The sequence below is a fragment of the Podarcis gaigeae genome (assembly GCF_964106915.1).
Source record: "Podarcis gaigeae genome assembly, chromosome: 7".
In the NCBI taxonomy this organism is placed as follows: domain Eukaryota; kingdom Metazoa; phylum Chordata; class Lepidosauria; order Squamata; family Lacertidae; genus Podarcis; species Podarcis gaigeae.
The window spans coordinates 40961332-40978572 of NC_139683.1; the positions used below are offsets into that span (position 1 = coordinate 40961332).

A 17241-nucleotide genomic window follows, 5' to 3' on the forward strand; every position below is an offset into this window, starting at 1 on the left:
TACTATGGAAACTTCTTTCAGTGTTTCTCTTGCAGCCATGGCACTCCAGCTAAAGGGAGATTTCATAACTGGAATGATGATTAAATTTGTAGCCTACTTGTCCCTCTAAAATATGGTTTTGGTTACAGATAGGTAGCCGTGTTGGTCTGCCATAGTAAAAAAAAAATAAAAAATCTTCCCAGTAGCACCTTAAAGACCAACTAAGTTAGTTCTTGGTATGAGCTTTCGTGTGCATGCACACTTCTTCAGATACACTGAAACAGAAGTTACCAGACCCTTCTATATAGTGAGAAGGTGGGGAGGGGTATTACTCAGAAGGGTGGTGGGAATGGGTGATTGGCAGATAGCTGTGATGAGCCTGTTGACGACTCTTAACGACTGCAATAGGTCTTACAGGAAAAAGCAAGGGGTGAGAAGGTGAAAAATGGCTTTGTCATGTATAATGAGATAAGAATCCAATGTCTTTGTTCAGACCAGGTCTCTCCATGGTTTTAAGTTTGGTGATAAGTTGCAATTCAGCAGCTTCTCTTTCCAGTCTATTTCTGAAATTCCTTTGTAGTAAAACAGCTACTTTGAGATCTTGTATAGAATGTCCTGGGAGATTTAAGTGTTCTCCTACTGGTTTCTCTGTCTTGTGATTCCTGATGTCCGATTTATGTCCGTTTATTCTTTGGCATAAGGTCTGGCCTGTTTGTCCAATATAGAGAGCCGAAGGACACTGTTGGCATTTGATGGCATACACAATGTTAGACGATGAGCAATTAAATAATAATAATAATAATAATAATAATAATAATAATAATAATTTATTATTTTTACCCCGCCCATCTGGCTGGGCCTCCCCAGCCACTCTGGGCGGCTTCCATAAAAACCAAAAATACAGTAAAATATCACACGTTAAAAACTTCCCTGAACAGGGCTGCCTTAAGATGTCTTCTGAATGTCAGGTAGTTGTTTATCGCTTTGACATCTGCTGGAAGGGCGTTCCACAGGGTGGGCGCCACTACCAAGAAGGCCCTCTGCCTGGTTTCCTGTAGCTTTGCTTCTCACAATGAGGGAACCGCCAGAAGGCCCTCGGCGCTGGACCTCAGTGTCCGGGCAGAATGCTGGGGGTGGAGACGCTCCTTCAGGTATACTGGACCGAGGCCGTTTAGGGCTTTAAAGGTCAGCACCAACACTTTGAATTGTGCTCGGAAACATACTGGGAGCCAATGTAGGTCTTTCAAGACCGGTGTTATATGGTCTCGGCGGCCGCTCCCAGTCACCAGTCTAGCTGCCGCATTCTGGATTAGTTGTAGTTTCCGAGTCACCTTCAAAGGTAGCCCCACGTAGAGTGCATTGCAGTAGTCCAAGCGGGAGATAACCAGAGCACGCACCACTCTGGCAAGACAGTCCGCAGGCAGATAGGGTCTCAGCCTACGTACCAGATGGAGCTGGTAAACAGCTGCCCTGGTCACAGATTTGACCTGTGCCTCCATGGACAGCTGTGAGTCCAAAATGACTCCCAGGCTGCGCACCTGGTCCTTCAGGGGCACAGTTACCCCATTCAGGACCAGGGAATCCTCCACACCTGCCCGCCTCATGTCCCCCAGAAACAGTACTTCTGTCTTGTCAGGATTCAACCTCAATCTGTTAGCCGCCATCCATCCTCCAACCGCCTCCAGACACTCACACAGGACCTTCACTGCCCTCACTGGTTCTGATTTAAAAGAGAGGTAGAGCTGGGTAACATCCGCATACTGATGAACACCCAGCCCAAACCTCCTGATGATCTCTCCCAGCAGCTGCATATAAATGTTGAAAAGCATGGGGGAGAGGACAGAACCCTGAGGCACCCCACAAGTGAAAGCCCAGGGGTCTGAACACTCATCCCCCACCACCACCATCCCAAACATACCAAACAGTCCATTGTATATAGCCAGGCACTACGTTACAGCCGCATCTGTTCCAATTCTACAGACAGAGACTCTCACCTAAGAGATCTACAGCAAACCTTTTTAGAACTAAAATACCCAGCAGATGAAGTTAGACAACAGATCAACAGAGCCAGACTGATACCCAGAGAGAACTTGCTGCAAGACAGACCCAAAAAAGAAAATAACAGAACACCTCTAGTCATCACATACAGCCCCCAAGTTAAAACAGTACAACGCATCATCAGAGATCTACAACCTCTCCTGGACAATGACAATTCTCTTTCTCAAGCTCTGGGAGGAAGACCTTTCATTGCCTACAGCCACCCAATCTTAAACAACTCCTAACCCACAATAATACTACAACCATTTGGACCATTTGGATCCCTTCCAGTCGGGATTCAGGCCTCAAACTGCCTTGATCGATGATCTCCGGCGGGCTAGGGACAAAGGTGAGAGCTGTTTCCTAGTTCTGCTGGATCTCTCAGCGGCGTTTGATACCATCGACCATAACATCCTTCTGGACCATCTTGAGGAGCTGGGAGCTGGGGGCACTGTCCTACAGCGGTTCCGCTCCTTCCTCCTGGGCCGTGTTCAGAAAGTGGTGGTGGGGGATGAGTGTTCAGACCCCTGGGCTCTCACTTGTGGGGTGCCTCAGGGTTCTGTCCTCTCCCCCATGCTTTTCAACATTTACATGCAACTGCTGGGAGAGATCATCAGGAGGTTTGGGCTGGGTGTTCATCAGTATGCGGATGATACCCAGCTCTACCTCTCTTTTAAATCAGAACCAGTGAGGGCAGTGAAGGTCCTGTGTGAGGACCCTTGCTTTTTCCTGTAAGACCTATTGCAGTAGTTAAGAGTTGTCAACAGGCTCATCACAGCTATCTGCCAATCACCCATTCCCACCACCCTTCTGAGTAATATAGACCCCACCTTCTGATTCTGAGTAATCACCCCACCTTCTCACTATATAGAAGGGTCTGGTAACTTCTGTTTCAGTGTATCTGAAGAAGTGTGCATGCACACGAAAGCTCATACCAAGAACTAACTTAGTTGGTCTTTAAGGTGCTACTGGAAGGAATTTTTTTTATGGTTTTGGTTAGTTATCTTTTGTTTTCTCTGAAAAATGATTAATATTAAATCATGTGCTGTACATGAGTTTTCTATTTTTAAAAAGCTATAAACAGTATTTTTAAAAGGGTGTGCAACTAGTAATATGCAACATATGAAAATCAGCTACACGAAACTTTTTTGTTGATATAATGCTAATTCATAAGTAAGAAAACATGTCAAGGGATAGATTTAGGGTAACATAAATAATTAGTCAGACTTCTGAAGCCCCAGATCACCAGCTGATACTCTTGTACATTATTGCAAGTTAAATTCAAGTAAGCATAAACAGGATTACAGCTTTATTGTCAAGAACAAAAGTTTAGAAAGCTCAGGTTTTGTCCAATTTCATTTATTGCTATGTTGGAAGGTTCTTTGATTCAGTGAAATCTTCTGCTAGTACAACAAAAAGAAGGCATTTTTCTGACAATACAGTGGTACCTCGGTTTAAGAACAGTTCTGTTTACGAACGATTCGGTTTATGAACTATGCAAAACCGAAAGTAGTGTCCCAGTTTGCGAACTTTACCTTGGTCTAAGAATGGAATCCGAACGGTGGAAGGGCACCAGTGGCAGGAAGCCTCATTAGGGAAAACGCGCCTCGGTTTAAGAATGGATTGTTCATAAACCGAGGTACCACTGTACTCCCCTTACCATGCTGTTCCAAATGGTCCTCCATCCCTCTGAAACAGATTTTGATAGGCTTCAAATGGGAGAGGGAATTGGCAAAATTTGCCTTTCTTGTTGAAGAGAGCCTCCACAGAATCAAAGAGCTTTCCATTAGCATTTGAGTCCCCAATGCCTTCAGCCCCTCATTAAGAAATGTCAACCAATGTTGTGAGGTGCTGAGAAACCAAGCTTTTAGACTATGGTTAGGGCTGTTGCTTCATCGCAAGAGCTGCTGCTATATGCAAAACAGAATAAGCTTATGAAGCTTAGGTGTTGACAAGATGAAAAATGGGAGCAGAGAAGGCGCTCTAATCCATGGTTACCTTCTGTATATGTCTGGAAACGGAAACCACGTGTGAGTTTTTAAGTACAGTGGTACCTCAGGTTACATATGCTTCATGTTACATACGCTTCAGGTTACAGCTAACTCAGAAATAGTGCTTCAGGTTAAGAACTTTGCTTCAGGATGAGAACAGAAATCGGGCTCCGGCAGTGCGGCAGCAACAGGAGGCCCCATTAGCTAAAGTGGTACTTCAGGTTAAGAACAGTTTCAGGTTAAGTACGGACCTCCGGAATGAATTAAGTACTTAACCTGAGGTACCACTGTACTGATTAGCAAAAATCATGGCTTAGTATGATTTAATTTGAATTAAGCCTTACTGTTTTCTATATCAGAGACAGTGAACTATACACAAAGTATCAACTGACCAGGTTCAGCATAACAAACTTTTCAAATTTTCGAAATGCACAATGAAGTAGAATAAGTAATCTGCATTTTATTACAAACAAAATCTTCACAAGCATTATCTAATATGCAGAAATAGTGCCATAGGAGACATTCATATGAACCTGAATTCAAAAATTGTAACAATAAGTTTTTATAGTTTGAAATTTTATGTATAGAGCTTACTCTTTAAAAGATGCTGAGAAAAAATGTGCTAAAATTAATTGTGCTGAAAGAATTAACATTCCTTAATAAGCTAAATCTTAACAGTAATTTTCCATGCTGATAGTGATGACCTCCTGGTCCAATTCCAGTCTAACAAGTATGATGTAAGCATATTGTATTAAAGCAAAGTTACACCAAGAAGTTAGTTTTACAGTTCCATTCCTGTAAAGTTAGGGTGTATTTAGAGAAGTCTAACAGTCTTCCCAGTCACAGTCAAGAAGTCGTCATCAGCCAATGCATGCAGTGCTTCTTCAAACATTTCTTTAGTGACGGCCTTAAAAGAAAAAAGTAAATACTGACATTAAGATACAAATACTATGTACAACAACCCAGACTGTAGGGATTATATTATTTTTGCACACCTTGAAGCCATTATACTTCAACAATGAAATAAGAAATAAAATATTAAGTTCCAGTGTGAATCTAAAATCTATTAGTGGTTTTCAAACTGTGCTTGCGCATCCAGGAGTTTCTTGGGAGCTTATTAAGGGGCTCTCAGGGAGATGATGAGTAAAAGCAGCGAAACATCCTGGAAAGACAGAGTTTCTGTCACTACTGAGCCCCATCTGCAACATGCAGCTGAAGGGGAAACACTGAAGATGCTTTTGCCACATCCTCAGTTCATGCATGGCAACTGTGAGGCCTAATTGCTCATCAGTGCCATGCATGAACCAAGCATGAGCCCTCGAATAGGCCACTACGTTCTGCAACGTACTAGGGTTCTGTGGCAGATGAGCGAGATGATACTCCATGTTTTGGAACAATAGAGATTTTTCAATATTTTTAACAGTCAGTAACAACAAATCTAAATAAATGATTATGACAAAATGTGGAAAAGATCACCCCTTTAGGTGGTAGACAACCCTGAGGAAGAAAAGTACAGTAGGCCAATGACCATGGTTTAGTTTCAAATACCTTTAGGATTATTGCAAATCCAGTCCAGTTTTGAGTCAGATCAGTAGGAAGATAATGGGGAAAATAAGAGGTAGAAGGGAAGATTGTGCCTGTACGAAGTGCCATGTAACTAACTCTTTTAGAGGCTCAGGCTTGAGTGCAATAAGGCAGTGCTGCAATGACTAAAGAGCCTTCATCTTGTTCAATCCTGAAACTTCATCAATACACTTCCCTGCCTAATCACAACAAACAAAATTATACCTAATGAACAACTCATGGTACAGCGTTGGAAAACCCAGAGGAGGAATTCAGGGCGGGGAAGGAGACATTCCTTAGATATTTTGTACTTGTGAAAGTGAATAGAACAAACACAGCATGCAAGCCTTACAATAAACTTACTGTTTCAGATTGCGCACGAAGATCCTCAAAGAGCTGTTGATATCTTAGAGCTGGTGTTTTACCCTTAGACTGAATAACCTTCTTCAAAGCCTGAGCCAGTTCTTCTTTGCGTTTACGGGCAGTGGCACTCATCCCTTAAAAAAGAAACAAACAGAAAGAGTCACAATGTTTTCCCCACAATATAAGAAATCATTTGAATGACCTCTTTAAAAGAAGTCTTCCAAGGCTACAAATCAGATTCCTGCCCCCCCCCCCCCCATAGATTGTATCAGCAAGTTTCAGGCTGATCATGCTGCAGCATTATTCAAGCCAGAAATTAATGAGATTGATTCGTTTTTAGCTATAGACCTGTGGTAAGAATAGATATGTCCACAATTCCAGTCCTTGGATCCGTAGCAGACTGTTTCAGAGCTTCACGGTGAAGACGCTTTGCTTCTTCAACATCCACTGTCTCTACTTTCTTAGAAAACCGTACTTTAGCATGCGCTTCCGCCAGGCGAATCAAAGATTCCAGCTGCCGAGGATATGCAGAAACCATTCCTCTACCACTTCCAATCTTCCTCATATCCACATATGCCTAGCATGAGGAGAAAATGAAAAGTACACTACAAATATGTTTTCAAGGATTGTTAAATCTAAGTATGTTAATTAGGCAGGCAGATATGTGCAGCCATCACTGAGGGCATTTTGAGAAGGGAACTTTTTTTAAAAAAATGCAACCACTATTTGGGTTAAATGTTGGAACTTTTATTTTTTAAGTAGTCATATTTTTAGTTTTAACCTGTACTTACTTCAATGAGAGCTTGACTTGCTTCTTCGCTTAGTCTTGGGTTAACATAACTACGAGCATAAGCAATATAATCCCTTAAAACTGCCATATCCATGTGCTCTTCTTCCACCTGCTCTTCAGTTTGGTAGTATAATGCAACCAAGTGATGAGCCAGACGTCTGTCATACGCTTCATCTCGAGGGTCCAGCATTAGGAAAATGAGATCAAACCTATGTATAATAACAATAACAACAACAACAACAATAAGGCTGCTGCTACATGAACAACTGCTGCACCATTGAAACTGTTGCCTTGTGGATATAATTGTCAGAAATTGACACTGTTGTTAATATCAGTCATAGATGGTGGTATATTCAGGCTCTAACACAACTGTCATTTCTGGAAAGCAAACTATATGTTTTCTATTAAGTCTCTGCCCCACAATCTGTAAATTAATCGCACGGAACCCTGCTCATTCTGTGGACCAAGGGAAAAACCTCAGGTTGTCAGCTAACACTGGCAGCCTACATAGGCTTCCATGAATACATACACAAAGAGGCATCAGTGGATTTCAATGCCAATTCAATTAAAAAAAAAAAAGTCTTGCACTGCAGCACACAAAAAGCTATAAATATTTATGAGGCAGTGAAAAAGGTTCTGATATTTGTGTTCCAAAACCCACACAATATGGAAGTTGGCAGCTTCATAATAAGTTTCCAAATAGGACTATTTCAGGCACAGCTAACACACAGCAATAAAATGTCTCAAGGGATACCTAGATAGCAGTGTATGGGGAAGCTGGATGTTTTCGATAGTTGTTTTCTTTGGATTCCACTGGGATTCTATTGGATTTGCAGCAGCCAGAATAGAGGTACGAGCATTCAGTTGGCAAATAATTCCAGCCTGTCAGGAAGTAAAGATTTGAGATTCATTTACGACTCTAGTAGTGGGAAAGCTGAGCATCCATTTACGTGCAGGCTGTAGTCATGAGTGCAAATATTACACTGTGTTGTGAGATTCGATCCCTTTATGAGATTTTTCTGAACCTCACTAAGCCTGTTATAGCGCTCTCTCTCTCTCTCTCTGCATATGTGGTGCCATTTTGGCTACATAAACATAAGCGTTCACATATAAACATGAAATACAATTATGCAAATGCCAATATCAGAATCTCCCATAGATCAAAAGAAAAGGATTTATTTGGGGAAAAGTCTTTACCTTGGCAATTGACAATGTTTGTTGTTCCATGACTTCATGAAGCATCGACCTTGTACTTTCGTTCATTTTATCAAACTCATCAATACAGCAAATGCCATTGTCACTGAGGACCAAGGCTCCAGTCTGCAGAACCAGTTGTTTTGTTTCGGGATCCTTCATCACATAAGCCGTAAGGCCAACTGCACTGGAGCCTTTCCCAGATGTATACTGGCCTCTTGGAACCAGGTTATAGACATACTGAAGCAACTGAGACTTGCTGGTACCAGGATCTCCACAAAGGAGAATGTTGATCTCAGCACGAAAATTGCCTCGGCCAGTGTGGCTGAAATCTTTCCTTGATCCTCCAAACAGCTGAAGAAGAATGCCCTGCAAAAGGAGGAGTTTGAAGGATCACAGCTGCTTTTTTTAAAAAAGGGAAATCCAATTCTTGAATATACTGTATGCACAGGCCTGATTCAAGGACTACTCACGAGGAACTGGGTGCCTTTTAGGTAACGCCACTGATATGTGGAAGCAGCATTTCTGTCCGTGTTAGAAACTGAGATGTGAAAGCCAAGAGCTAAATGGCACCTTAAACTTAGGTTATGGGCGCAACAACAGAATGTCTAGGCTTTTTCTTTATAACAAGAATGAAAAGCTGAAAATGAATGAACTGCAGCTAAAATATCATGCTCATTTTTCACATGGTCTTGTCCTTCCCCTGCCCACCCCACCCCCCATATATTCTAAAGAGGGTCTCTGCTCCAGTCTTCAGAGAGTAGCTAGAAGTGGGGAGGCAGAAAAGAGTCCTCCTTTCCTTCCACTCTGCAGTTTTAATCTGAAATCTCAGGCGCAGTACTGTGGCCAGAGCTCAGAAACTGCTTGCGCTAATGAAATTCCCTGTCGCAAAAATGCAGCTAGAACAATGGGAGTTTTGAACACTGATTTCTGCGAGATGTTAGATACATGTCTATATGATGCAGCCACACAGGTGAACATGGTGATATGGATCTCTTGCACAAAACTGACAAAGCTTCACAGAAGCTCCCACAAAGCTGCAGACAAACACACATGTGCAGAAGAACCAGTCCAGATTTTCAGACCTAGCAAACTAAAACCTTATTTTTCCAATCAACACTGAAACACACTACAAATTGTAATTAATCTTCACAATGCAAGAAATCTTGTTCTTTTTAGTCAATTGCTCATTTCTGACCTGACAGCAAGATAGGCACAAGAGTTAAGGGATTATTCAAAGTATTACCCCGTTCTGCTTTAAAATTACCGTGTTCTACATTAGCTGCTTCAATTCATTTTTATTTAGCCACCAATTAAATTTCAGCTACAGTGGGAAGTTTTCAATTGGCAGTATAAAAAAGTAAGGATGTGTGCTTTATGGCAGGTGGGACAACATTACTATCTTTCTTTACAAATTATGGGTTCTATCCAACTAAGTTATATGCAGTGCAGAAATTAATGAACTGAAATTAATGGGCGAAAGTTAGTCATATCCATTAGCTCAATCTTAGTAGAGAAAAAAGGTGATGTCTATATAATTAAAGTATTTGTTTGCATCTATTTCACATATACCCACTGTGTATTCTAAACAATGATGTACTAAAATATACCAGCTTTAAGTACTTTATGAACTCAAAATAAGAGTAATATTTTCAGAATAAATTACTTTTATGTATTAGTACATATAGATTATATACCAAGACAGGTATGCAAAGTTTGATGTATCTAGTCAGTGAGGCAAATGTATAATTTTAAGTATTCTTTACCTTTTTAATATCTTCATGCTCATAAATACTTGGGGCAAGTGCAGAGGAAAGCCTGTCATAAATATCAGGTTTCCTCGAAAGCTCTTGAAGCATTGTCTCATGCTCCTCTGTAAACATTTTCTGTTCAGTTCCTTCTTCAATGCCATGCAAGCGTTTTGAATCAGTTTTGCAATAATGAATAACATCAATATGGGTCTTATAGACAGATCTCACACTGCTCATTCTTGGAATGACACGAACAGGGACTGCTCTGTAGATACCTGAACAAACATAAAGCCATTATTAGATCTCCCAGATTAAAAGGCAACATTCATCTCTTCCCCGTCTTCCCCAAGATACTAACCAGACAAGTTTAGATTTTGGCTTGGCTGTGCAGCCAGTGTTACCCAGTGCTAGATCGTATCATTTAACCCTGAACACATGCAAGCCCAATGTAACTCATAACACCTGGCGTGTAATTTATAGGACTTTAAAATTGAAAAGCTCAATACAATATTTATATGTACATTAATGCCGCTCTAGACAGCTTAGGGAGGAACGCCAGAATATAAATGGAAATAACCACAACATTAATGTTGATAGCTTGACAAGCAGAGCCAATGCTGCACGTTCTTCCAACTATGCCTGGATCAATAGCTGTCACAAAAAAGTATAGAAGCTGCTATAGTAAAATAAAACAGGAAATTCCTCCATAGATCCATAATTTCACTGCTTTCTCTCATCTTACTATTTTATCTATAGGAGCCAGTATTCTATACTAGGCTCATTTTTACTTAAGGACAAGAACTGATGCCGAAACATTTCTCTTACCTGTAACATTAACTCTGTCACCTGGCTGAACCTTATCCACTAGATCATTGTGAGCAAAGAGCACAATAGTATATGGTGTCTGACCAGCTGGCATGTCATCTGGAGACTCCTGCAGCTTGATCTGGTAAAAGAACAATCCTTAGTTAAAGTGCAACAATATTTTTAATCATACCGACTGTCTGTTGGAAATACTAGACATAAACTTTCCTAACTATGTATTTGTTCAGGCAATTGATGAGACAAAAACCAGTAAACTATATTGTTTGTCAAAACTACACGTCTCTTTAGAGAAGGGGTTGGCAACCAAAGGCCCATGGGCCGGTAGTGGCCCACAGGGCTTGTCTATCCGGCCCATGGAGACTCCTGCCGCGACTTCCGGGTTGACGGCGTCTGTGCGCATGCGCTCCTCCGACCTGGATGTGTGCCAGAAATAGCATGTGCGCACGTGTGCGGGACGGAGAAGCGCCTGTGCGCACGCTATTTCAGGCGCATATCTGAGTCAGAGGAGCACTGGAAATAGCATGTGTGCAAGCACACTCCTCCAACCCGGAAGAGCGCACGTGCGCACAAGTTCCAGCCCATCCTCCAACGGACAGAGCGTCGACCAGCCCATCGTTTGGTATAAGCTTGCCAACCCCTGCTTTAGAGGATGTACCAGAACACTGTCTAGTTAAGGCATGCAACTGTGCTTCCTTGGTCTGGGCAAGTAGCAACTGCCCAAAGGAACCTGTTGAATGGTAGACACAACTGTTTGCCCATCTGCCTTTCTGCTAGATTAAAAAGAACCAGAGCATCTCAGTCTTTCTCTCAGGACTCTTCTAGCAACACTATCTCCCCTCTAAGTAGGATGATGTGGTCCAGTTTCCCAAAGATTAGGGTAGTTAGGTTACAGGTGTGCCCTGCTCCAACATATTGAGACTAGTCTAATGGATTTTTGGGGTGCATTTGATGAGGTGTCCACAGGGGGTTTAAAGCTATCATACTCTTTGAGTCATAGTAGACTTTCCAACAAGTGACTCCTATCTCACCCTCCGTACTATTTTGTTGGAGGCAACACTTGTATACACATCTGTCATTAAGTTGCCGCAATATTCTTTGTGGTTTTTGCTGCTACTCTTTTTTAACATTTAGGTTCATCTCTGTGAATCTGGAGAAACAAACAGGGCCAAGCCATTTCTCAAATGGAGAACCAACCTTTGTTCCAGGTGTGGATATAGCTACATGTGACTTAATTCAGTGTTTCCCAACCTTGTGCCTCCAGCTGTTTTTGGACTACAATTCCCATCATCCCTTGCCACTGGTCTTGCTAGTCAGGGATGATGGGAGTTGTAGTTCAAAAACAGCTGGAGGCACAAGGTTGGGAAACACTGATATCAACTCCCACAAGGAGTTAAAGCAAGGTGGAAACAATTAGCCTTGAGAAATGAATCCAACAACTGATATCAGACAATTTTTAAAAAGCACAATCTGTAACAGCGAAAGCAACATAACATACTGTTATACACTAGATTTATTAGGAAAATCCATCCTGTAAAATTAACTTCTTATGTAACCATGCATTAATAGAAGGGGTTTAATATGCATGCAGCCTGAGGAAGTGTGGTGGGGAACTGCAAAATTTCTAGTTGTTTAGAAATGAAAACCATAGGGACTATTTTAATATTTTTTCAAAATATACATGTAACCATTTATTGCAGAAAATTTAACACATCAGAACGTTTCAACCTAATAATTTAATAAAAGAACATACCATCTGTTTATCCGAGAACATTGAGCGGTTGTGAACCAATGCCATACTATGTGTGGTGTTACAGTTCTTGCATGCTGATGGTTCGGCAATCCTACCGCGATCAATTTCTACTCTTGCTGTGAAAGCACACACCTGGCACTTGAAGAAAGCTTCTTGCATTTCTGGAATTAACTGGGAGCTCCTGATTACCATGCCGTTTATAGTGATAAGCTGGTCAATGTCTAATATTAAAAGAGAAGAAGAAAAACCAAATCATGTTTTATCAATATACCATAATTTTCGCTCCATAAGACGCACCTGGTTTTTAAGAGGGGGAATGCAAGGAAAAAAAATATTCTTTAAAGGGAGCGCTAAGCAGAGCTTCCCTCCTGCATTTGCTCCATAAGAGACACACACATTTCCCTTTACTTTTTAGGAGGGAAAAAGTGCGTCTTATGGAGCGAAAAATATGGTAGCTAAGGAATGCATAAATCTTTAAAGAGCTATTAGCATAAAATGGCTACCTGGCATCACATAAGTCAACAATTCTAAAGAGCAAAAAATGTGTGATATGCATTATGGAATTACATGTTTATGTGAGGAATGCAATTTCTTCCATTTCAGTCATTTGCTAGTAAATTAGGGTGGGCTGAGATGCATTTACTAGTTCTTGATTTTTTTCTGAAGCAGACGGAGGTATTGACCAGTATAAGACCACACAATATTGGGACTCAGGTGCAGTGCGACTCAAAGACGACCATCCTTCTAGCATTTATTTGCCCAAGACCAAGCAGTTTATGTAACAGTCAGTTAACTTATTAAAGATGCTGTACCTAAAGCACCTTACCTTCTGGGTTCAGGCTCCTCATGCTTCTGGTTTTTACAGCATTATATGGTCTCACTTGAATTTGATGCTCCAATACTGAATCAGGGTAGCGGTCAAAGAAAATTTCGTTAGCAGCCATATCAAATGTTGGAATAACTTCCTGTACAAAGGAGGCAAATATAAACTGTAAGTATACATCAATACTTGCTTCCACACCTGCACAAAACATTATGAAAACAAAGGGTGGAATCTAACACAGCACTAAGGCAATTGTTCCAGGATTTCTGCTTGTGCAATGGAATTTTCTCCTCTTCTTCTCCTCCTGTGTGTCCCCTAAATCTGTCCTAGGGGTTTCACTAACCCTCTGGGGCAGATTTGTGGAGGTCATGAATAGGTGGAAGACAGTGAGTGAAGTCCTGTTGCGCAAGTGTAAGTCCTTACACTGACAGAACTCATTAGCAGAATACAGCCCAGACTTTCTAAGCATATTGACTGCTAAATAACAACAGCACTGGCTTTACTAATGATTACAGTGTTTTTAATGTCTGTTAAGAATAGAAGCTTGTGTCCAAGGCCAGGGTCTTCTTTTTGTGTTGTGCCAAACTGTTGTCATTTTTTAAACATATAGATGCTTGAATCCAAAAAACAAAACAATTAGGTTTACCTATCCAAGAAAGCTTTGAATTTGTTTTTAAAACAGTAACACTTCATGTCGCATAGCTAATTTCTTTCAAAATAAGGAGAGTTACTTATTAGAATTGTGAACCAAGCAATTTTATATGACAGCGATATTCAAATTTCCTTAGCTCCTAATACCATTCTGCAGATGTGAAGTAACTAAATCAACTAATACAACATTAGGGACACTGAACTTTAACTTTTGGCTCTCACAGTTCTTTCACTGAAGAGCCTATTGAAAACATTTGCCTTACCTGAGGATAGCACATCAGTTGTCTGTAAAGATTTTCATCGAATGTTTTCAGATGGTCACAGTTTACATTCAGAAATGGCTCCCCAATCAAGCTTATCTGGAAGATATTTAACCACACGTTAATAAATAAGCATTTACATCTAAAAATGCAAGCCAGGTTTAAACAATACTGCCATAACATACCTCTTCCAGTCGCTGCAGATACAGAGGCTCATTAAGGTCCAAGCCAATATTTTCTTCTTCTTTGGCTGTTGGATCAATAAAACGCTGAAGAAATCTCTGAATGTTAAAAGAACAAGACAATATAATTTCAGTCTCCATTAGAACTGTGGCAGGCATAAATAAAATGCTATTAATTTTCACGCACAAGTTATTCCTCCATGAATAATATTGATTTTATGTTATCTCAATAGAGTATTACAATTTAACATCACTAGGTGGAAAAAATAGACAAATTGTCTCTTGAGAAAAAAAGATTTCCCCAAGAACTGCCAGATATTATTAATCTTGCTCCAGACCTCATCATCTCACACCAAAGTAGAAACATTTTAAAACAAACAAATATATACAAGTGTGTAAAGCACTGTCCACTCACCTGAAATTTTTCTTTGCATGAGGCCACATTGACATCTGTTCCCCATATCACTAGCTTTTGTCCCAGAGACTGTTCACTAGCCACTGCGTCTTCTGCTGTAGGCTAAGTACAAGAGTAACCTATCAATATTACATTTAAGGCCACAATCTATGCTTGGTTATCAGATAAAAAGTTCTACTGAATTCAATGAGTGAAACTTCCTTTGAGTAAATATACAGATGACTGAAATGTCACTTGCAAAATCTGAAATACCTACCACATCAGAATGCAGATCTACTTGCCTAGCCTTCCGGACAGAGCCAAGATCAGGCCTCTGTCGCACTGGAGTTCCTCGCACACCACTCCTTGGGGTTCCTTCTATTCTAGAACTGGGTGTGCCATAGGTAAGTGGTGAACTAATATCAAAGTCCATTGGAACTGTATCAAATAAAATGTGATTTTAGAAATATAAATGTTAATGCATTTGTGACAGAAGCTTGCCCTTTTGTTTTCCCCAGCAGAAGACAGGTGTTTACAGAATTATACGAAGCAGCTTTAAAACTAGTATACTGCAATACCTGGCACATTTGCTCCCAAAGTGGATGAATCTCATCCAACTCAACAAGACTATTTGTTAAGTGTTAATAAAATTACTTGGGTAGCTTGAATATTGCTAGAAGTGGGAAGAAACATCTCAAATGATCTCTTGGAATTAAATGTAAAAATACTACAGGATAATTTTTGGGGAGATACTGAACTGCAATATTATTTCATGTCTGTGAGGCATCAGAGATACCAAATGACAAATTATCACAATCTGTCCACAGAGGCTTAATAATACTGTCACATCTGAATCTACTCCAAGTCTGGTTACACATGGAAATTAAAATAGGCGCACTAGTTCAGTCGGGGCCAATGCTGTGACCTCCAGATACTTTGGACTCTACCTCCCATCAATGCTAGCCAGCATAGGCAATGATCACAGATGGGAGTTGTAGTCCACAACATCTGGAGGGCACCACATTGGGAACTTCTGCACTGGCTGATCAGCAGCATTGTAGACACTGTGTCTACAATTTACATACAATATTGATAAGATAAAAATGAGCAGTTTGATACTATTGCCAACTGCCCAGTCCAAAGTCAAAGATACCTGAATTTTGGAATTGTGGTGGACTGGAAAACAGAGCATCTTGAACATTTGGGCTTTGTGAGTCAATTGGTGGAGAAGTAGGCATTGGTTGCAAGTCTCCTGTAGAGTCTTCTGTGTGACGTCGTTGCGAAGGCGGAGACTGTACATCTTCAGAAAGAGCTGTAACAAAGTGAAAGTTTGAACTTTTGCCTACGCTGTTGTACGTATCTCACTTTTCAAACTAATAAGCAACAGATTCCCTTTCCCCACCCTCAAAACAAAAACAATGCACATGTTCAGATTCAATCTTGATTATCTTCACTATCACAACAGGGTCTTGGATTAAGTCCTTGTTCAAACACTCATTTGGCACCAGCTGCTCAAAACTGCACAAGGAAATTAAGAAAAGATGGGGCAATGAACAACAGGTCGTTCCAGGCATTACAACATTTCAAGCAGCAAACACAGAACTTGAAGATGTCACACAAGTGCATAGCAGTAGTGTGGAACCACTACACTTTGAAATGTTTTGGACTATAATTCCCATCTTCCCCAACAACTGGCCAGGCCAGAGTCCAATTGGGAGATGGAGTACAACAGTGCAGGAAGTGCCACAAGACTCCCATCCCTATGTGCAGGTCTCTTAGAAACAAAAATAAAAAACAGCGGGCTCCCCCCCCCCCGTGCAGCATCCTAACCAAGAGCATGTGAAGCTGTCCTATGGAGCCCTTTGTAAGATCTAGGAAGAGGAGAGGCGCGCACACGCAACCTCGAATTACAACGCCGGGCAAACATTATTGGACATTGTACTTTTGTTGGAAGCTTTTGTTGGGTATAAATAATAAATTATTGCTGCTATTATCATCATCATCATCACCATCACCAAAGGGAACCTGAAAAGTGCAGAAGCCCAGGGGCAGGCGCGGCGGCAAGGTGTCGAGTGACTTACGCGTAGCGGGATTGGCGCCGCCATCGGTTGGGGCAGTTCCGCCTCTGCGGCGCTTACTGCCGCGGCGGCTTGGGGTGGACGCCGGTGAGGACATAGCTCAGCGCAATCCTCCTAAGGGCAGGAAGGGCGGCGGGACAAGGAAGCAGCAAAGCTCTGCGAGCGCGCGCAAGACGAAGGCGAGCGCGGCAGCTTCTCTGAGCGCGAGACACAACAGAGGAGGGCAGAAGAGGGAAGGAAATTCCGCGCCAAAAGGATCACGTGACCTCGAGTCTTCGCGGGCTTTCGCCGCCAATGGGAAGTGGGAAACTCCAACGCTGCACGGGGGGGGGGGGAAGGGTGAACAAGTGTCGCTGCTTGTACGTTTTCTGCCGAGGGCTTGAACTGAGAGGTGCGGGTGATGATGGAGGAGGAGGAGGAGAAGCTTGTCAAACTGACGTAGCTGACGAAAACTACACGAGGCTTTCCAAACGCTTTTTTCTTCAACGTCGAGGCCCCGTTCTAGAATGGTATCGCTCACGCTTGACAGGCTTCCTCGGCCATTCGGACGGGGATCTATGGCGAGAGGGGCGGGGGTTAACTCTGCGTTCCCCGGATTGGTGCTTGCGGG

General features: G+C 41.7%; 1 protein-coding gene across 1 annotated transcript; it reads right to left on the reverse strand.

The window, feature by feature from the left end:
- Window positions 1-4447: 4447 nt before the first annotated feature.
- Window positions 4448-16882, reverse strand: MCM4 (minichromosome maintenance complex component 4). Its single transcript, XM_083747694.1, has 16 exons — window positions 16635-16882; window positions 15707-15865; window positions 14831-14991; window positions 14575-14676; window positions 14163-14258; window positions 13981-14076; window positions 13070-13208; window positions 12244-12464; window positions 10494-10614; window positions 9684-9943; window positions 7921-8286; window positions 7478-7605; window positions 6725-6932; window positions 6282-6510; window positions 5934-6067; window positions 4448-4914 (listed from the first exon to the last, which is right to left on the reverse strand). The coding sequence occupies exons 1-16, from the start codon at window positions 16726-16728 to the stop codon at window positions 4822-4824; spliced, it is 2607 nt and encodes an 868-aa protein (XP_083603820.1). The 5' UTR covers window positions 16729-16882; the 3' UTR covers window positions 4448-4821.
- Between the last annotated feature and the right edge of the window lie 359 nt (window positions 16883-17241).